The following is a 23294-nucleotide window of genomic DNA, read 5'->3' as shown; positions in this document are numbered from 1 at the left end:
TAAACTATTTTTACAAGGCGAACGTTTCATCCCACATTGTTTTACTTAGATTTTGATACCAGTATCCTCTTTTAAATCTAATATTTGGCTTATAAGTTACCAAATTCATTTTCTCACAATATTAGTTTATTTTTGTTAGTGTGGTGTTGATGAACACTATTGTCTACACAGATGGAGCTACTCAGCTGGAAACAATTCAAACTAATAGAGGACCGTGGTGAGATGGTTTAAACTTACCTGGAGGACACAAGAAAAGTTTTGAATGTTTCGACAAATATTTTTCTTTCTCTTTGTTAACGAAACAATAATTTGAACTTTGTCATTTTTTAAAACCACAAATCCTACTTATTCTTCCTTAAAGTTAAAAATTTTACATTTGCAAAAGTCACTCACAACTTGACTTGATCTGCAAAACAATAAAATCCACTAATTTTGTATTTTAATATACTTAGTGCATACTTCATAATATTATTATGTAGTTAATATAGTACTGTCTTTAGTGCAAAATTCTCTTTTGCCTTTGTGTGTATACGTGTGTATGAATTTGCAAAGAGACACGCACACACACACACACACACACACTGCTGGAGGCACGAGTTGTTATTATTTTTGTGTAATCAGCTTAGTGAGCAGGATGCATGGTGGGATAGGCTGCTTGCTGATGCAAAGAGCCCCGTAATGTTGTGTGGTGAGGTTAAGTAATAAAGTGGCGCAAACCCAGTGCTGAATGGGCCACGCTGAGTAAATAAGAGCGGATAAAGGAGGCCGAGGGAGAACACGTCTCTCCCCAGGAGGTGGATCTCATTATGGGGATTTCATCTGTCTGCGCAAACTTGAAAACAAGCTTAATGCATGCCTATAAAGCAGGTGTAATACATTCGCTAATATGCCTGCAGTGCTCGTGGCTACAGCAGCACAATCGCTGCGTGGCTCAGAGGACAGGCGGGATGAGCACGAGGAGGACTTCTTGTTTTCGGGTGCAAACAGCAGTAAAGGTCACCAGGTTTCACGGCTGCTTGGTTATGCAGAAATGACTTTGAGCAAAATAAAGAACTTCAAAATAACTGACTATATAATTCTCCCTGTTTGTATATTTAAAGTAAAGAAGATTATTGTTGCCTTGACTCGAAAGTATTCCAAACAAAACATCACAAGTTTTGTAGGTGGATAGTTGTGGAGAAAATAAATTGAATTTCAATATGCATTTATTTTAGTTATACACTGTCTTTTAAGTTGGAAAATCATTTTCCAAAAAAACGTATATGTTGTGTACTATGCGCTCCATAACCAATACAAGCCTTTCATGTAGAGCTAACAAAGAGGCATCACATCTCCTGGCATGGACACGGTTGGTGTTGTTGAGATGTAATTGAAGCTGCAAGGGTCACATTTTCGGAATAGAAATTACAGTCTTGTCTTTGACTTGTGTGGCGTGAACCAGAGATGCATCCCACAGCCCTTGTGTCCTTCACAAGCCTTTATTATTTATAACGCTCGCTCTTTGAGCAATGACCAGTACTAATGCATAACCTTCTGTCCTTCTGGCTGATTCGCTTCCTTTGAAACCAAAGATTGAGGCAGGAGAAGTGGGTGTATGGTGGATGAGGCAAGGGTGTGGGCGAGCGGATGGGGGGGGGGGGGGGGGGGGGGGGGGGGGGGGGGGGGGTGCTAGTATAGGGCAGTGGAGATCCAGGCTATCGAGAAGTTATTATGTTTTTTCCCTTTATATCTGAGGATGTGGAATAACACTGTGATGATTCTTTTCTCCAGAATAGAGTTATGGGCTTCAAAGCAATACTATTTCCAGACGTCCCTCCTTCCACTATTTGTCTGCTCCACCAGAATAATGTGCTGGCTGGGGTGGGATGTGATGGGATGGGCTGGGTGTCTTTTAGCTACGTGATTATTTGCTTGTTTCCACCTTAAACCACTCAGCTCTGTAAATATCACTGCAACAGGAGAATACAGTAACAACTAACGCAGGTCTTTTTTTCTCCAGATAAACTCAGGCTCAGTGGAGGTAAGATAAAGTCTCGTGCAGCTTGTATCACCTGATGTCATCCTATAGTGATTGAGCCTGTGCTGCAGCGTTGGTGTGATCCATTGTTATAATACCTCTATGACAGAAGGAACGGGTGAGGGGGGGGGGAGGAGAGGAGGCTTTGAGGGGCAAGGGGTAGAAAGTGGGACATAGGCAGCATTAGTGCCGTATAGCCTGGGGGGCCCAGGCTGATGTGTCAGGCATGACATGTGGGTGTCTAGCCCCCCACACACCCACACACACACACACACACACACACACACACACACACACACACACACACACTTCGCCCTGGACTGCCCTCACACCCCACTACTTCTAAATGTCCTGCAGCTGACCAGATGCAACATAGGATGGACACAAATGCTGTTTTTAAAGTGATTGCAGTTTGAAGATACTTGTTTACGGTTCAACTGGTTTCAACAAGGTTCACTTATTCTTATTAACGATTAATCTGTTAATTATATTGATAATTCTTCAACAGTACAAAACTAAAATATTTTATATTTGTAATGATGTAAAACAGACAAAAAATAAATCAAATCTTCATATTTGAGAAGCTTGAACCAGTGAATGTTTGACTTTCTGGCTCGATAAATACCTGCAAATTATTATTTGGTTGGAACAATTGTTCTTGATTAATGTCATGTTGATTGACCAAGCGATTCACAGCACAAAAATACAGAAATTAATTTTTACTATGGAGCTTTATTCAATTAGATTTTATTCTTTTTTTTAATTGAATTTATAAGTTGGGCTGCAACTATAGATTATTTCATTATTGTTAAATCTGCTGATTATTTTCTCAACCTATCAATTATAAGTGTTGTCTATAAAACCAGAGCAGCAAAATCCCCAAAGTGATGTCTTCAGACCCAAATATATTTACCTTAAGTGTTATAATACAGGGTTTGTTTGCCTGACAATTAACTTAATCGGTTATTAAAATTGACACTTTTGTTGTTGATCAAATGATCAATAATCGTTTCAACTAGAAGCCTTGGGTTTCTATTCAGACAAAGTATGAACAAAGGAGTGAGAGGAAAGCCTCTCTTCAGCACCGGGTTGCAGGCTGCCGGCAGCAGAATCCTATTTACAGCAAATATCATTTAAGTAATTTGGGAGGAGGAGCAATAGTGAAGCAGGCATCTCCTAAAAGGCTTACTGCTCTCTAAAGCTAGTCTTCATCTCAGCGTCCCACCTTCGCTGATGGCTATAAAAGGATGAGGAATAATTTGGATTGTTATTTGCCTCTTTCAACCCTGAGCTAATCAGGTTGACATTGCTTTGGGAATGAGGAGGACGCTCCGTAACAGATGTGCTCATGTGCAAAGTGTCCCAAGTCCCCTGTGAAGACGCAACACAAAAGCCCTCTTCTCTCCTCCCCTCCCCTTCCTCTTCCCTTCTCCATCCTCCTCTCTCTCCATCACACCGTCTCTCCTTCTTGACCTTTTGAAATGGGCAGTGCCTCTTCTCACCAATTTACCTCCCTCTGGTCCCTCTCATGCTTGTGCTGCCTCTATCTCCACTCCAGCATCAAGGGAGAGACAGGTAAGAGCTGGAGCAGAGCACTCTCATGTCAAAGAGCCTTTCGGTAAAGACCTGTGGCCACGAGTGAGAGCATAAGTGTTGGAGTCCTCACTGGTTTAAAGCATCTTCTGCATGCAGATTCATCCACAAACTGAAGTGTACTATTTTCTTTGGTTTACAATCAAAACCTCCAGCCAGTGGAGACATCTATTACACCGTCGCATCCATTTCCTCTCCGCCTGTCCTTCTGTCCTCCGAGTCTTCCCTCCGCTGCTTGTGGCTCAGAAAAAGTCACAGAACTGCTGAGGTGTCAAATTCTTTCTGTTCGGCACACTCCACGGCACCACCTCCGATGTAATTCCTTAACTCCATAATTCCACTTTGTGCCAGAATAATGAATGAGATAGATTTTTTTTTTCCTCCCGTGTGAGATCTCCGCCCTTGCGCGACGAGGAATCTTGCTTTAATGTTAGAGGCCCAGAAACAGTGGCGTGGCCTCTTCTCCCTCCTGCCCTTCGCTGGGCTCTTAATTAAGGAAACGACAGCTCTTCTAGCAGCAGCAGTAGCCATAATCTAGCTAATAGTGTTACAGGCAGCCACTCACAAGTCCGTCTCTGGTGATTTTCTATTCCCAGAAACACTATTGACCTGTCCTCTGCAGCTTCTCCACCCCAGCCTCTAAACAGAGTATTACTTCCCTGCCGGTCCGGAGGGAGCCATCTGACTAAGAGCACCTGGAGTTATTGGCAGCAGATTATGCCCTGTGTTATTGTTGAGGGCTTTAGTGGGAGTAATGAAACACTGAGCTAAATCACTGATGATTTTTAGCCCTCTTGCATTCTACAAGGAGTTAAGTAAATCATGCTGTAGGCTGCTCTCCTCCACACGGCACCATGCCTTGTGTGCAACAATGCGTTCTGGACTTTGTTCCAGGCTGCTTTAGACAGAAAAGTGGAAGTGAAATGAGCTGTCGCTCTACATTTCACTCTCTCTCAACTGCCTTAGCAATGCAACATCAACTTTCAAAGTGGTATTAACAAAATCAATGGTCAAGCAATCTCGGACAATTGGTTGCGTATTGACGGAATTAACGCTTGTGTATGATGTGGCTTGTTTATCTCGGCCCATCCGTTACGCTTCAACAGCTCACACGCGCTCTGAATCAACGGCACACTTTTGATGACAAAAATCATAGTTCTGTTTTGCATATTTATGTACTATAATAATTATCTCTACTTCAATAATTCAATGTATTATAACAATTACTAATGTAATCCTCTTATAATCTTCGGTCTCTTTAAATGTGTTCACATGTGAAATTATTTTCTATGGATTAGATTTCAGTGGCAAAATGATTGACACCATCTTAATAGCAAACAAATGCACTCAGCCAGACATTTTCAAAAGGACCATTATAAAAATGGGGGTTGGCTGTTCATTCTGAATAGCCTGAATCGTTACCAGGCCTCTCTCGTACATTTGACAACTTACATAATGCATTTCCACTAAAATAGCTTAAGTGTTAAAGCTTCTTTTATGGGCAAGAATTGATTCATGAATGCTTTGAGGCGAAAGCTAACATGAACACAAAGCTTTCAATAACACCCATTTTATTCAGACTGTCAATGTATGAAGCGGTTGCATTAGACAAGGTGGCATGCTGATTGCTTTATGAAATCCAGGCTAATTGTTTTGTGGTGTAGTCCTTGGGGCACCCTGCATTAAGACAGGCTGAACCAAGTCAAATAAATATGGCTCTTTGCCCCCCCTCAACGGCCCGACACACACACACACACACACACACACACACACACACACACACACACACACACACACACACACACACACAGAGAGACCTTCTGCCTTGTGTGGCTTTGAAAGTCGCTCTCCAGTGGCCACTTTGGTGATCAATGAAAGAGAATTTATTTTGCGGTGGATATTGGCAATATTTCCATGACATAAGCCGCATCAAATTGCACTCTGTGCCCTGTAATAAACACAATTATTTCACTTACATACAAAAGCATTTTCAATGAAAATATCCTCATGTCACTGTCGGCACGAGTTTGGAATTATTAAGACTTGATTCATGTAATTTAATTATTTATCTTTCTTTCAGTCAAGGCCGTATACAACTTGAACACCTGTATATTTAAGGGCTAAAGAGTTTTGATTTAAGGGTACTTGTACTGCAACGGTAGTGACGCTGCTCAGGAAGATGAAGCATGAATGTCCTAGATAAATGTAAAACTATGTTGAATGTGCATCGCCTGTTCTTTCCTCCGTTTGGCCTCTTCTTTCATCTCTCCTCACATCAATACATCCATTCATTTCATTTTAGCCATTGTGTAACCTGCGTATCACGCCAACAAAGGACTTTCTTCTCAGTAAGGTTTGATGGAGATATTTTCCCTTTTCCCCCCGTATATAGTATTAATCAATCTGGAAATCCATTTAAGAATCATTCACATTGGATAAGCATATTTCTTTTTTTTAAAGAAAAGCAAAACATGTACAAAGATTCTAGCAATAAAGAAGAATTGAAGACCGACTCCCTGGGCCTTTCTCCTGTCAGCTATTTAATTTAGTTAAAGAAATTACACAAATCCTTTGGGGAAAGATGTGCATGTGTATTTATTTATTATCGATTTTATTTTTTCCCCTGCGATAAACGTGTTAACGTTACAGATATTTGCAAGGGGATGAAGCTTTCTAAGTTATTGTGAAATGAAGGCATCACAGAATCGTTATTCAGTAAGTCCCTCACACTGCTTATCAGATAGAATACATTATTCACAACCAATATCTTAACTACGGTCATGAGCCGTACTGTCTGGAGCCTATCGATGATGTTATAAAGTCTCATTCCTTCATTATAGCTGAATATCTTCATTTAGCAGATTGGCTTTGTTATGATGCTAAATAGAAAATTCCCTGGCACAGAAGAACAGTGAGTCAGCAGCATTTGGAGAATTGTCTTTGAGGTGGTGCGAAAGTTGAGAGGCATCACTTTAATTTAAACAACCAAAGTGGGAATTAACTGCTTGGAGACAATACCGCTAATGAAATCCAGTAAAAACATAATATGGCCTCATAATATTCACCCTCCAAAATAAATGTGAAATTATACCGCGGTTTACGATGACATTGTGCTCTATCTGTCACTTTATATTGACTCTAATACGGCCACAAAGTCTATCCTGTTTGCTCAGATTGATCTTAATTCCAGATACGGAGTGCACAGGGTGGGGCTGCGCACAACGTGATCCATAATGGGTGAAATAATTGGTGAAAAGAGACTGGCTTGTCAAAACATGGAGTGCGTTGCGAGGTTGATAAGCGAGAGGATGTGGACCTCCATCGAGAAGCAGGGCCAGCCAGCCAGAGGTAGGAACCAGCTCGTAAAGCAGGCCCCCCCCCCCCCCCCCCCTTGGGCTTTCACATCAGCCATCAAACGCTGGAGGTTTGTTCGGTCATGCCACTCACCAATTATTTGGATTTTATGTAAAGATGAAATGATTTTATTTGGCGGAGGGGAGTTAAAAATGTAATGCACAAATAAACATGACAGGCAATGAGATCGTTCTGGCAACGCTATTCAATAGTCTGCTCGGTATGAAGCTTTTAGAGAAGGACTACAAAGCCCTGCATGCACTCTGTTTCACAAGAAAAACTATTCATCCTGTCTTCAGCAGACAAAATTCAAACTCAAAACTCGATCAGAGCAGAAAGACTAAGGAAGAAGTCAGTACTGGACAACCATAAAAGACAAATAATGAATAAAGATATGTCCAAAGAAACTGCTCAACTTCTTTGGATATTTGCTTGAAGGACAGCCGTGTTCACCCAGGTTAAGGCTAATAAAATATAGCAGCTGGCTTCAATAGAAGGAGTGAAGTGGCAGACCTGAATCAGTGGGAACTATTGACAGCCTGTCGGTAAAGGAACAGGAGACCTTGTTTGTAATAGCTTTATAGTTAGTCGAAACATAGTTTCATTGCATCACCTTCACCAACTTATTACAAAGACATTCATCCTCTGAACATCTTTCAGAAAATCATCCTGAATGTTTCTGTTGTTTCTTTTTGTTATACGTGTGTTCAATGTTTGTCAAAGTTCACTAGGCTATTGTTTTGGTTCAAGTCTTCAGCACATTCTAGCTTTAGTAAGATCTAAACCCTCTTTACATGAGGTTCTTCTTTTAAACGAATGCTCACAGAAAATTAAATGAAGTCATTTTCTTTTGTGTTTTTCTTCTGGACAGTCACTTTGCTAAAATACATCTAAGAGACATTTAATTTTTCCGACAGTTCTTTCTGCAACATTGACTCGTCTTTGCACTCAGCGAGCCTCTGTGTCAGCAGTGAGGCCTCATCGGGGGTCAAAGGGTGAGGGTCAAAGCAGCCTCTCTGACCTTCTACAGCGATCCACACTGTGCACCGCTCAGAGATTCTGTGCGATAGCGATTGCTACGATATCCAATCGGTGGTGTCCTTAGTTTTTCCCTGCAGCCATCAGCAAGCTTATTATCATGTCCCTGTCTGCTCCACTCCACTCTGCCCTCATAGCAAACAGGTCTAATTGTGTCTCGTAGCTGCAGGCCCAGAGCGGAGGGTGGGGAGAGTGGGTTTAGATGAGTGATACTCGCTGATGTAAATGGCTGAATAATATGGCCCCGGCGTTTGTGGTGGAGCTCTATCTCTCAGCGGTAATCCAGGCCATCGGGGACCCGCCAGTATGCATCATCCCCCATCAATGAGCCTCTCCGCTGGTTGGTAATTTATTCAGCGCTACAGCGGTTATTGATAAAGCACTTAAACACAAATTCCCCTCCTTTCCCAACTACCCTCCTCTGCGCCGCACGACAATGTGTTGTAATATCACAACGTGGTCCGTGTTGTGTGTTTATCTACTTATATTGCCCGTCTTGATCTAAGCTGGATTCTCTTTTTTTTCTTTCTCCATGGATCTCTGCCTGTTGCTCTCCCAGGAGCTCGTGACGGTTCGGTCCAGTCCGACACCAGCAGCAGTCCTTCTGAGCAGAGTCACCTGGGCCAGTCCCACCCTGGGTTCTCCATGGGTCCACAGGTGAGCGACGATCTCTGCAGCAAACTGAACCTAAACGTAAGACGCTCTGTTTAATCGATGGTTATGTGAAAACGTTGAGTAAGCTAACATTTTGATTCAAGGTGTTTTATTGTCCTTCCGGTTTAACAGGAACAATCGTTTGAAATGCTTTTGCTGGGACGCTTAATAAAAGGAACAAATTAATACTAAATATAAGAAGACATATCAAATATAAGAGCCAATACAAATATCCACAAGGAAACATAATGTGGCTGCTCATCAGGTTTCAACCGCCTGCTTGAGGCATTTAAGAAGTTTGCAAAAGCCGAAACTGCCACAATGACTCAAATGTACACGAGTTATGACACCTGTACTCAACTATAAAAGATGAGTTAGCCTCCTTCTCATCAAGCTTACAAAAATGTAATTAAATAAAACTGACATAATAAACAAATATCTCCTAAATATCTATTGTGATTGTCTGTTTAAGGTCCCTGAAAACTTTGATTCAAATCTTTCAAGTTCTTCATATTGTATTTTTATTGTTTTTAAATATTTAGATAGCCCACCGTGTCTCCACCTTATTCTAACTGACTTCTAAACGGTACAATACTTCTAAGTCCAGTGAGAATTGGACAAACACATTGGTTGGCTTCCTTCTTTTTGATGACGAGCGCTCCGACGTTGTCCCCGGTCCCCCTCGTTGTGTTTGTTGTGGGCTCCTTCCTACTTTATTTCTCTGCCTCCATGCATGAATGACTCAAAGATGCCAAAGTTCATTAAATAAAGAGCGACTCAAAGAACTGACGACTAACTCGGCTCTGTTAATTGAGTTATATTTACTCACAGCCATAATGAGAATAAGATCAAGGCGTTTGTCAGTTGCAGTAATCAACTTTATATTCTGTGTGGTGAGTGAAACAAAAACAAAAAAACACTCACTGAATGCTAAACTGTGAATCATTTTCAGCTACGATGTGAAAGGTATTTTGTCATCACACATCAAATGTAATTGACTCGTGGCACTAATGAGCTGACGATACAGGCCTTGTCAAAACAAGCAGGGAGGCACAGAGCGCGAGCCTGCAGCCCTGTTAATAGCTCAATCTGGCTTTGTCCTATCTGATTGGATTTATTGGCCTGGTGGCTCTGCGATGTTTAATGAACATCTATCTCATTAGTGTTGCTCAATGTCACCGCTCAACACACAAGCGTCCGGTTCCCTCCACCCTCTTTAATAAGGCCATTCTCCCTGCTCTCAGTGTTACTCAATGACAGTCACTCCTCATCAGGAGAAACAAAAGAGGAAACATGAGAGGAGGAGAGTGGTTTCGTTGGGCAGGTTTGTAGGGTGAGAAATCCCCAGTGAAAGAGTCAATCTGCTGCAAGTGGGAATGAAGAATGAGCTTAATTAAAAGCAGTTTTTTTGATTACAGACACCCTCGCCGGCCCAAGCCACTGTCTTTGTAATAGATAAGAAATAAACACAAAAGGAAGGCATCTCGAGCAGGAAGCAGTTACAGCCTGAGCCTCAGCAGGCGGCTCTCAACAGTCACCATCTAATATATTAATGCTGTCAGTACAGTCTGTGTGAAGCTAACACTTTTCAGAAACAAAGGCGCTCCGCATGCCATACCCAATTCTCTTGTTCCAGGATCAATATGTTTTGATAGATTCTCGCTCCAGAGCCGGATATTGTTCGAACAACCATTATCCGATGGTAGTTTACCCAACATGAATCCACCTTCCTTCTGTTTCCCACTCGCAGTTAGGATGACAAAAGTCTGCTATCTGGGTGATTATGGGCAATTTCTCAGTGCCAGAGCTGCCAAGCAGATAGAAGGGCCTATTCTCCCCTGATGGGCAGAGAGGCTGGGTAGCACATCCAGTCCTGAGTGGGGCTGCTTCCCCATCCAGAGCCCAACACACACACAGTGTGTGCGTCCGTGCGGCCCCTAGGAGACCACTTCTCAACACTCAGCCGTCAGCCTGCCAAGCACTGTACAGCAGCACCTATGGAGAGGAAGAGTGAGAGTATCGGGCGAAAAGCCAGAAGGTGAACGGCTGTTGTTAATCTAGATGAGAGGTGCTGGGGATTCTCGTAGTAATATATACAGTGTTCTCACCTCAAATGAAGATCTTAATCAGTCTTAAAGTGGCACAACAAAAACACTAAGAGCTTTTCCATGCTTTAAAAATATTCTCCAAAGTTACTGTCTCTCTGCAGCGGCCTGTTTCTCCAAAGCTGCCTGTAATGATAAATAAATCAGGGCTACATCTGATAATTGCAGAATTGTCTTTTAATGTTATTCTCTTCTATGTGAGGCTGTCTTTGCTGTCAGGCCTGGCAGTCTCATTTTGTTTGACTCAGAGATGAATGTTCAAAGACTGCCTTTGATTATATGTTGCTTCGATTCAAGATTAAATTTAGTCTAAAACGCAAGATTAAACATATGTCACTTGCAGCTAACAAACGGGTTGCCTTTGTTATCGTCCTTTGAGGATTCTTTGGGATTATTAATTCATTTTTTAAAGTTAATGGCAAATGTCATTTTGAATGCTCTCAGAAGCGTCAGATATTGTCATTTGCTATGTGCTGGTGTTGTATATCAAAGCAAATGTAGAGAAAGAGGAATCCTATATGGTGTGTATGATTACTCCTGCCAGCAACAATCACCTCTCCATGCTTTGTGTTATTCTTTGAACAGCTTAGAAACACAAACAGCTATTCATTTGTCTCTCAGTGCAGATATTTCGACCCTGAGATCTCTGCGCGTTCTGGCTTTAAACCCACACGACCTCGTACCTCTTAAAAAAAACAAAAAAAAACCTGATTGCATGTATGTCGGAGTGGGTGCAGGCGTTCCGCACCATGCAGGGTTATCACAGTGACACGCCTGTCACCTAGGAGCACCAGATTTGGGAGTACGGTGGGGTCTTCGCACCAGTCAGCCCGCTCTGCCTCCTGTGCATGCTGCAGACACGCCATGCAAAACAGAAGCAGATAGCTGACAATTGGAGTTAAAGGCTTGAGAACTTAAGTCACAGTGGAGGAGTCAACACAGTGCAGCCAGGCTCACCTAGCAACGTCTAAAAGGCTGCTTTACTGTGGACACAACGCAAGCTGACAGTGTATTATTTTATTCCAAACAATTCAATTCAACGCTTAAACAGTCATTTTGTTGGATTTTGCCGCATCCTCAGCATCTCCTGTCTCGTACCTCCAATGTAAATTCAGTTTGACATGCTCAAAGGCTGACATAATATGAAAAAGGTTTTATCAGAATGAACACAATTTACGATGTCATTCCCTGTATTCGTGGAGATTTCAGCCACGGTACAAACATTACCACTTCTGGCTCAAAGCTCTCGATGAAAAATGTGTTGGTGTATTACCAAACCGGCTTCCTCTGGAAAATACATTTGAAGAGATCTTCTACTGTGCAAAATATCTCAGAGCGATACTTCTGATAACATATCTTTTCCTCTATGGGTACCACTGCACCGAATCCACTTGAACTAATGTGAATGAATGGATACATGAAGACTTGAGAGTGATGTGTTATATCCCTCATCAAAAGAGTAAAGCACTGCTATGTTTTTTAGAAAATGCACCGTGTATTTCAGGCACATTTCTGTGGTACCAGGGATTTGTTCAATGGGAGGAAACATAAATCACTCTGCATCTCTGTGAAAGAAAAATTCTCAGCTCTTTCACAAAGATTGGATTTCATCTCTGCATGTACCAACGGCAGTGTGTTTTGACTGTCAGTCTGTGACACAGCAAAGCACAGAAACCATCGGAAAAACAACTGCATTCATCAGAACACATTGATTAGTGACACTGTCACTTTGGTGGCATCTGCTTTTCTGCTTTACTTGACTCAATTATGCATCCCAGAATATAAAATAGTGTATATATATATATATATATATATATTCATCAATCAAATGTGATGCCCTCACTCCGTGTTTTTCTACTGTAAAACAATTATTCTGCAGCTCTCGCAAGTAATGCTGGCGGATAATTCATTGTTATCATTTATCAGCTACAGAGGAATTTTAGTTTTAGGAAGTTTGTTCTACAAAATGGTAAATTAAGGATTTTGAGTAAAAATCAGCAATGGAAGCTTTTTACACATCTGAAGAGTTTGGTTTCATATAGCAGTGGAACACTGATTATTTTATGTTGTTTTTCATATATTTGTCATTTTGGGATATATGACGTTATTGGAAAATATCGTCCAGCGTTTGGTTTGGTAATAAGATATTTTACATTAATGGTATTAATTGTGCATTCTAAATAAAAAAAGATGTGACTAAAATCCAATACATTCTCTTACATCAGATGTTTAGTCAAATGATTAATAATTTACATTTAAAGTCACCGTGAAAACAAGGTTAGAGCGTCTTTAGCTTTTGTGAAGGGACGTATTTCCATGTGTACCATTTAGCTACGAGATGGATTTAAATCAAGCTCCTTAATATAGTAGTGAAAGTCATTGGATAGCTATAATGGCCGTCCTTTAGTGAAAAAAGCTACGCAATGCAAACAAATTAGACCTCATCCTCGTTTTCACAGGTTTACCAGCTGAAATCCAAAAGCACACCTCCTACTATATTTCTCTGCTAGCTACTCACGCTAGCTAATACGTGTGTTGCTAGTCGCCCCAACTCATATATGATTAGTTAAGTAACTGTGACCGCCCCCTGTTCAAGATGAGTGAAAAATAAGACGTTTTTAATATTTGTACCCTTTATAGGGACGGAGGATTACAACTTTGAAGATGTATTTTTCATTTCACTGTCTTTATAAAGTAGGTGCAGTTGTAGTGTTTATTTATTATAAGAAGGACTATATTACACACAACTCTTTCTGTCTAACATTATTGATTTGTTGATGTGAGCAAACTCTGTGATTATATATTGTTATATAATGCATGTGTGTGGTGTGTGTTTCTGCTGCAGTCCCTCCTGGTGGCCCAGCAGCTGGCCAACGCAGTGGGCGGCGTGATGTCCGGGGCGGCGCCAGGCATGAACCAGCCCATCCTCATCCCCTTCAACGCAGGCGGACACCTGGGCGGCCAGCAGGGCCTCGTTCTCTCCCTGCCCACCGCCAACCTCCAGAGCCTGGTGGCTGCTGCTGCTGCAGGGGGCATCATGACGCTCCCTCTCCAGAACCTGCAAGGTAAGAAGGAGGGCAGTGTCGAAAACAATCCACTGTCCAATGGTCATTTAATGAAGGTTCTTCTGTATTAGACACAAGTATGATTAGTAATAAATACAACAAATAATGATCCCAACAACAGCTTGCTATACATCCGTTGTATGACATAGACAGGTTTTTTGTTTTTTGTTGAATAAAAATGTTTTACAAAGCTCTTCACCAGGTAAGAATCCTTCAGGGGTTTGTATCCCAAAAAGCCGCTATCCTCAACTTTCCCGAAGGAACAACCGTATTAATTACAGGTCAACGTTTTGCAGTGCAGCGCAAAAGCACTTTATGCCTCTTTCCTGTACATAAGAGTGCACTGTACTTCACTTTTTTATATCTTTTTTTCCACCTCATCTGTCCATCCACATGGCTGTACTTATCCTTACCTTTTAAACTTTAATGCCCAAGTGTTCTCTTTTGATCATAGTTGTAAATGGTTTTCATTTTAATGTTTAAAACATTGTCTCTTTTATACCATTAGATTGAGGGATGGATGGGGAAACCATCAGTCATAAATCTTGGATGAGAGAGCTGCACTAATGTAAAAAGATGCCAGGCTACATGTAAAGCAGTGTGTTTTTAGGATGGAGATTACAATAATGCCAGTGCAGCACAAAGTGCAGGGAAAGCTCCCCTCATGTGGGGAAATGGATGGACAGATGCCCTGAGTGAGGAAATGTGGAGGTAGAAGCCTAATGGACACAAACATGCATAAATAACAGCAGCCATCGCTGTGGGCAGAGCTTTTAATAAACCCGCATCTATCCGGCGAGCCCTTCAATGTATCCATCAGTAGTGGACGATAATGGGCCCAGCAGGCCCGTCTGACTCACACTTCAACAGATCTTCCTCCCGGTGGACGAGGAACAACCCAGAGGCTTCAGTGATCTGATGAACTGATCGACAAACACATTGTCAGGGTGTCAGAACGCCAAAACAAACACCTCTCAGTCATCCTTATTGTCCACTGACAAACAAACCAATAGACAGCCCAGGAATCCAATGTCCTGATAAAATTCCCCATCCATGAGAGATAGCAAAAGCAAAAAAAAAAAAAAAAAAAACTGTTGAGAAATGCCTCTGTGGCAGATCTTTTTTTAAGCGTGTGGACTGACAGACTGCCTGTTCGCACGTCCTCTTATCTAAAGGGGATGCATTGAAGGGACCTCCATGGAGAGAAAGTGACACAAGTCACGAGTGAAGCTAAATGTCTTGACTGTGTCCGAGCCCCTCTGGCCACGCGACGCTCCTCCACTCTGCCCTGTCTGAGCTCATCACAGCTCCGCTGAATGAGGCCTGCTGGCACAGCACCTCTGTCAGACAACTGCAACTCTGGCCTCTGCCCCCGCATCCCCCCTCGCTTCCCCTCCCCGCCCCTCCGGGTCTCCAGGCCTGATTAATCACACACATAATACAGCGGCGCACTGTCGCCAGGGAGCAGTCGGGCTCATTTCACGACCTCAGGAGCAAGTGTGCTTTACAGCGCTCACGCTGTTAGCTAATTAGCGTCAGATCAGACACAAGACAACTGTGAGGCACAATAATGAGACTCCGGGAGGAGCCCAGCCAATGGCTGTATTTAAATGTAATGAGGCAGCTAATGACCAACTAATACGGCTGTTTGTCTGGGGCAATGGGCAGCTGAGGGTGGAGGACTTGAATTATTTACATGAGAGCCGACATGCTTGCAGTCTCATAGTCATAGTCTATATGAGAATGTAATGTTTATTAAGTTATATTAGAATATTTTTAGTCAGTCCAGTTTGTTCATTTCGTACAGTTTCATATTCTGTTTTAATGAAAAGATCAAATCAGATGAACTAGTAACAGCAGCATCTTTGATCACACGTTTGATCGCACTAATCAAAGCTCTGTAAGCATCGTGTTGACAAGAGGGGACCGGCTGCACCGCTGTGAGCTTTAGGAGGGCAGCTCCCTCTGACTGTGATGAATAACTATCACTGTAATGGGGTTGTGCTATAAATTTGGAGCAGTTGCTTAAATATAACTGAGCAGCGTCTTGTGGCAGACTCAGTAAACACAGGCACCAGTGTAACTGGTTATTTGTCAGAATGATTTATGCCTGCAAACATGCAGTAAAAACAAATTCCCAATGAAACTAAACAAGGGAGGAAGTTATCTTTTGTGACAGAGTGCACACAATTCTCGCTGACTTCACAGAGGAAAAAACTAGGTTGGGTCATGCTAGAGGTCTGTAAATGTGACGGCTCATATGAATAAAAAACATATGTGATTTTCACAATTTCAAACATAAGTATGTACGACTGATGCAGACAGAACACGTTCAGATCGTTGGTTGTTGTGTGATATGATGCTAACTTTCTGATGCATTTTTAATCGGCTTTTATTTCACACGATTTTATAACAAGCAAAACATGATTACCACACTTGTAAAACTAGTTGTATCAAAGCACTGTACCGTGTAATGCCCAATGGGAGGAAGCAGAACAAAGTCTCATCTGTCTGCTCTTCTTCTCTAAGACTCACTCAAAGGTAATGCAAGAAGCTAGTTTACTGGAGCTCTTTCATATTAATAAGCATATCCCATCTTATTTGCTGTGAGCAGAAAGCCAGGCAGCGCACCACATCAGAGAGCTGAGCTCTAATGGTGAGGTGAGAGCATTGTTCCTCTGTACTCGTCCGCAGGAAACACAAAACAGCACTCAGGCTTCCTGATAAAGGTCGGCATCCCACTCACCTGCAGTAATGAGACCCGGTGTCAGTGCCAATCAAAGGCTTGTCTGCCGTTCTGATGAAAATGTTCAGCGGTGTCGTTCGCAGGTTGCGAGTGTTGGTGCGATACAAATTAGGGAAATCACTCTGCTCATTACACCACCAAAGGGTGGGCTCCTCGGGGGGGGGGGGGGGGGGAGCCAAATGTTTCCACACTAGTAAGACATGTCAGACTGCATCTCTTCTGCCTCAGCTGGCTGCTGCTCCTTTAAGAGGTTAGATCACCGGGCCGGGCCACTGACTTAACCCCTGTCTGCTGTGGCTATACCTCTGTGTCCCTTTACCCGTTACATTATCGAAACTAGAGAATTTCAAACATCCTTTCTTTAGGGTTTCTTACAGCCACACTAGTTGCTCGTTGTGTGCGCGTTTTAGTTTTTTTCCTCGTGTGTGAATTTTTCGAATCATTTTGGGATGACAAAATAAATAAGCCATTGTTTGTGTGCACATTCAGCCAACAGAGGAGTGCATTAAGAGGACTCGGAGCAAGCGGTCCACATTTCCTCACATCAACACCTGCCATTTTAACACAATAGAGGCCAAACCCATCCCTTCTCCCTCATCGCTGTTTAATTTGAGGTGTTCTCAGGCAGTATGTATTCCACGTCGTCCTTTAATGATTTAACTTTGCTGTGGTTGTGAGATGACTCACAGGGGAGAGAGCTGCATTAAATAAATAACAGTGATAAAATGTAGACCTCATACATTTCAAAGCTAATGCAACTAGCGGTGCAATAGGAGCAGCTGCACACAGTCCTGGAGCGGTAATTTGATTGATTTGTTGTGACAGCAGCCAAATAATTGAGAGTGAGAGGTGCTGCTGGAGATGAAGCGCAGACAGAGGCAGGTTCGCCAGGCAGTCCCAGCAGATATGGCACCCGGGTTCTCATCTCTGCCATTGATATCTGCCACTGGTTTTATTGTTTGTCTTCAATAAGCAGCTTGGAAACGTGCGGGGTTACTGCTTTTGTGGCAGTTTGGCGACGGAGAGAAGGAGAAAAAAAAAAATCACCAATCGAAAAGTACAGAGCAGCGTTGAGAGGGTTAGAATCAAACACACAAATTTACACTCAGGCTGAAGCGCAGGTTTACTGTACCTGCACGTATGAACACACAGACACTCCCACGGGACTCATGATTTATACTCTGATGTCTTTTTTTGAAGCTGAGATGTAAGTAAATTTCCCCCCTGGTGTTTCACTTGTTGCAGACATGCTAATGATTTTGTTCTGAATTCAACTTCGATATATTTCATAATTGCTAAAAAAAAACAGTACAAATGATGCACGGTGTATTTGAATATACAGCAATATCATTTTAATCCATGTATCCCGAGATATTTTTCTGTTTTCTGTCTGGAGAAACACAGTCGTGCTGTTTGTCTTAACCTTCTGGCTCTTGACTCGTGTTTTGTTTCTGTGGATGGTGGCAGTGTCACTCTGGCTCAGCCATGCCACAGGACAGCACACTGCCAGAGCCTGAAATAGAAAGAGAGAAAGAAAAGAAAAGAGGGGGGGGGGGAGGATGAGTCTTTATGACGGTGTGGAGGAGGACAATAATATTGTTAATCAGATGTGGCTGTGTCTGCTCCTCCACAGCAAACCCTGACATCTGCCCTCACTGGTAAACACTGAGGGAGGCTTTTTGCAAACCTCCTGCCATAAACACACAATCTACAAGACAGTCCCTCTACATTACACAGTATGTCTGTCTGCACTGTGTTTACAGGGAGTCGACTGCATTTATTTAAATGTTTTTTTATTAGGAGAGAATAGGTTTTGAATGCCAACATGACAAATTAGCTTCCAATTACATGAATAATTAGGAAGATGCAGAATTATTCTATTTTAATCCAGCTGTTTTCTACTCCCTTAGCTCATGTGCTTTAACAGATAATTAAGGTAATTAAGTTTTTAAATGTGAAACATGCATACTGTTGTGTCCGTCTAAATTAACAGTGAAAAATATTACAAGTTATGTGAGTATTTTTTAATATTATCTCAATTATCTGAACTTCTGCACACTGATTCCCTCAATACATATTCAGCATGTACGATTGTTGCATGTAACGAGTATGTGCCCAATCAATGGTGTTCATCTTTTCATCATAATAACAATCAGCATTTTGTTCCTGGTGAGTAGACTAGTCGATCTCAAGACTGAGGTTTAAATAAATGAGGGCGTAGTGGATCTGAAAAAAAATTACAGCACATAATGTGTATTGTTTTCATGATATTTCAGCATTTGTAAAATGCTTCCAGTAAATGCCTTGACCACTTGACCCCGGGGTTGTTTTGTAGAAATTACATTTCACTGTTTTCCTCCGTTTTCCGGCCAGACTGTTTCCGAAAGATTTGCTAAAGGTCTGCCATATTGCTGAGGCGCAATTCAGTGGCTTTCAGCAACAATCTGTAGTCAAGCATTTTAAATGAAAATTGATTTGTGATTTACATGGTCAGTGAGGGGAAAATGAACTTATGAAATGTTGTAAATGAAATATTAGACAAGGTGCAGTGGGAGAGAGCAGGCAGAGATGGTAATCTTGTGGAACTGGAATTCCCGCCTGGCAGAACTGGGTGACATTTTACATTTATCTGTGTTCTGCATGAGTTGTAATGTTAATGGTAATTTTATGGGACTGAACCGGAATGAAAATGGTGTTATCACCGATTGCTTCAAATGTGGAATTGTGTAAAGTAGCACAGCTGCATCCTTTATTTCCCATTCGCCAGTAATGTGAGTTATTGCATGATCTGTTCTCTAAGGCTTTTATCTGTGTTTCTACTGTGTGTTGCCACAGGATGAAATACACACACTGCTGTATTTTCATATTAGTATAAATGCCAAATTTACTTGTGAAGGTTTCTCACATTTTACAGTCGGCCTTTGCTTTTGTTGAAGCTTTCCTGTGAATTTGTGTACTTTGCGTTCAGGAATGTCCTGATGTAAATAATTCATCTGAGTAATGATTCATTGTGAAAACCTGCTTAATGCTACTATATGTACAGCTTCATTTTGATATACTGTATCTGCACTTTTAATACAACTATATATAACATTATAATTTAAACTAGCATTGTATCAATATGGATCTATCATGGACTTAATAATACAAGCAAATCAATGTAGCATTACGCTCTAATCAATACTACTTACACTCAGCCCAGATGTTCTAATTTTAATCGATACCTTGTGCAGTGAATGTTTCCTTTTTCCACTCCGGCCGTGCACAGCTTGTATGGATTTTCATCGAGCTCTCTCCTCCGTATTTGAAAGAGAACAGAACCAAAGAAGTGAGAAGAACAAACAAAGCGGTCGGGCTGCAGCAGCAGAGGGGCTCTGGGAGTCTGGGAGCCGGTCAGGATCACACAGAGGTCATTTCTAAAACACGGCTCTCCGGTTCCCCGTCTGTGAAACCAAAGAGTCTGTGGTGACATTTGTCAGCAGATGGTGTGGAACCAAACCCCTCACCAGCGGGGACGCCTTAGCCGCTGCTAAAAGCTATCTGTGGTTACTAATTGCTGACCAGGGCCTAATTACCTTAATTAATGGCTGAGGTATCTGGGGGCCAGATTTGTGGGGCTTTTATCAGTATCAGTGCAGCTTAAAAGGTCCCGTAGGAGGCCTGAGGAGTGTGTTAAGTCCCGTGGGTGCTATTTCTGGACTAACTGCAGACACATCACAGATGGATCCTGTGGCATCAGTACAGGACGGCATGTTTGGGGAGAGAGAGATATCTTTTTCTCTCAGATCATAAGTAAAACTCACTATCTCCAGCTAGGGAGGAAAGGCATTTTCTTGCCTTTCTTTCGAAACATATTTTCTACTTTTTTCCTCTCATACACACAAGCCCGTTTCCTGAATTACACTGCCGTAATTCACAATGACAAAGTAGACTTAGCACCTTTTCCCACAGACCGGGGGGGGGGGTTTCTTCAGTGAGCTCTCACTGTGAAATTAGCCGCTGTACTTTCATTTTCCAGCTGCGGTGAAATGGTTAAAAGACACAGATCAGCCAGTATGAAAATAGAACTGATTCAACAAAATCTGCTGCTTCCCCTTGCTTGCTCGTCACCCATCCAGAGAGAAGAAAAAAAACCTCCCCCCTATTCTCCCGTTTCCCCCCTTTTCTTCCCTACTATCCCATCCTCACCCCCTTCCCCCAACCCCGTCAGGCACCTTGTCCGCATCTGAAGAAGGCTTGTAAGTTTCGGGTGCATACATTTCTTTTGATGATATATTGTCCCGGTGCGGAATTTCATTTACTGCGGCTGCCCTTTGCTGAACCTGTTGCTAGTCAGTGAGCACGATAAGCGTATAAGTAGCATGCTGCTTCATTCATCATACATCGTTCTGGGCTCTCAAATATCTCATATACGATTCAGGAAGAAACTACTAAACCGGCACAAAGGATCCCTCCAGGATCAGCTGAGGTTCCATTAAATGCTGTGTACGAAATAGAGCACAGTGGGTACTTGTTATCAAATGCACATTTTCAGTGTATCTACAAAATATTAGCCTTCATTTTGTGATGTACACATTGTTTATGTAGCGCGGGGAAAAATGCATCTCAAGTGCAGTGCTCGTGTTGTACATAATTCCATTCACATTGCATTTTGAATGCATGCATTTTGAAATCTGTTTTTTCCCTCAATCATAGCGGCTGCCCTGTGTTGTATTAAACAGCATTAATAATCACAAGAGGCTCAGTGTCACTCAGAAGTCTCCACATCACTAAGGCAGACAGTGTTGTGCTGCTGGGCATGTTGTGCTGTGTGAAAGTGCTTACACGCTCCCTCAGACAACCAAAGGGAATAATTAAAGACAGAAGATGGAGGCAGAAGAATGGAAAGCAAATCCCATTGTTTGGGGTTATTTCATCCCACTGAATTTCTTTTTCTCACTTTCTTTCGCTCTCTTCTCACATTCCTCCCCAAATGCACTGTGGGTATGTGGTACGCTATCAAAAGCATATGTAAGCGAAGCAGCGCAGAACAAAATCCCTATGATGTCCTCCTCGTACCCACATTGTCTTTTGATTATTCTACAATCATTGTGTATCTGTGTAAGTTGGAAAGGAAGGGAAGGCTTAATAACCCCATAATATACAATACTGTAGCTGCTCAGAAACCACAACGCAAGATGTGTTTTAGACGATTTGAAAACAAGCTGGCTCATTCCTTATTTGTTCTCTTCTCGCTAATGGCGTAATTTCTTCAAGCCCTCAAAATCCAAGTTGTTACCAAAATAATCCACAATGATATTCAAATGTCGGGTGTACTAGACTATTAGAACAACTCCACTCCATTTCTAGAGCAGTAAATGTAGCCCCTCAATCTCTCTCAGCTTTTACTGTCAGTCAGAGAGCACTCAGTCATCTCCGTGCATCAGGCCCGCAATATTGATTTTTCCACCCACTGAAACAGCCGCATGAACATAAATTTTGCATGAGGCTTTTACTTGTGGCCTCCGCTTTGGTCTGACGACACATGATGGGACCATGAACACGCTGTAATAACCCAGTCTCTCCCGCCAGGCAGACAGAAGAGGGGGGAGGAAGGAGGCGGGGGTCCGGCACCTTCTGGACCCCTGACTGGGAACCACAGTATTACAAACTGTCCGCATATCTGAATTGAGAGTGAAACTCATCGCGTCCAAAAGAAGGGGTCAACCCTCAATGTGCACAAGAGATCTTGTTTGTGTGGTCTTTACTTTGATTAAAGAAGATGTTGTATATCATCAATAAGTGCTTCGTCATGTGATTGAATAAGGTTTCGTCCTAAAGGACCACATTTTCAGTTTTAGACTTAGATAAGAACAGACATGTGCCATGGAGGTTCAAGAGAGTGGCTTTTCTTTAAATCGGATTACTGATAAACAAACCTTCAAGCAGAGAGAGTTCAACTCATTTGTGAAATTAATTCTTATATGTTTTAGTTGGAAAGAAAACATGCACATTTTCAGCCTCATTAACACACAGTTTAATTGCACAGATCCGTATTAAAAGGCAGAAACAGCTACTATATTATTCTATCTCGGGAACGAAATCGTGAAATTAAAGTAGACCTTACTTTGCTTGGGACCCCCTGGAACTCTCTCAAGGGCCCCTAGAGGTCCCTGGACCACACTTTGGAAATCAATAACCTCGCGTAAGCAACACAGCAAAGGGCAACATTACCAAGCACACGGGGATTTTCTTGTATGTGTAACATCTCCATGGAGAGGATTTGATTCTTTGAAATGCTTCCCCCAGAGTGAGAATTCTACAACACAGCTTGATATTGCCTTGCATCACAAAGTGAAAGCATTATCTCTGGATCCCTACAAGCGATGTGGTTTACTCTCTAAAATCCTGTGGCTCCGCGACTCCACTCAAATCTTAACTGCCTATTTTATTATTTTTTTGTGTAGTCGCTGAGTTCCCCTGCAGCAGGACTGAAACAGAGATATTGCCCGCTGTGGCTCTGAGTAATGTTTTTATTCAGCAGTTCACTAGTTCCTTTTAAAGTTTCATTTTCTCCATGTGTATTCCAGCCATCGCCAAAGCAGGAATCTATTTTCCATTTCTTTAACCTGATTACCAGTTGTTTGGACTCGCTGGTAAAAGGGATGTAACACAAATTTGTGCTCCAATTCTATTTTAACTCCACTGCATTCAGACGCTATAGTTTACAAATTAAGATTGTA

General features: G+C 42.1%; 1 protein-coding gene across 1 annotated transcript in view; it reads left to right on the top strand.

The window, feature by feature from the left end:
* The window catches only part of pou6f2 (POU class 6 homeobox 2), a gene marked incomplete at its 3' end in the record, with an annotated part of 66694 nt that overhangs the window by 11070 nt on the left and 32330 nt on the right, over positions 1 to 23294 (top strand). The window contains exons 3-4 of the mRNA XM_079181781.1: positions 8562 to 8659; positions 13607 to 13826. Coding sequence (XP_079037907.1) covers positions 8562 to 8659; positions 13607 to 13826 — 318 coding nt within the window. The remainder of the gene's footprint in view (positions 1 to 8561; positions 8660 to 13606; positions 13827 to 23294) is intronic.

The sequence above is a fragment of the Pholis gunnellus genome (assembly GCF_910591455.1).
Source record: "Pholis gunnellus genome assembly, chromosome: 20".
NCBI lineage: Eukaryota > Metazoa > Chordata > Actinopteri > Perciformes > Pholidae > Pholis > Pholis gunnellus.
The sequence above is the reverse complement of the archived record's forward strand: the minus strand, read 5'-3'. Positions and strand labels throughout refer to the sequence as shown.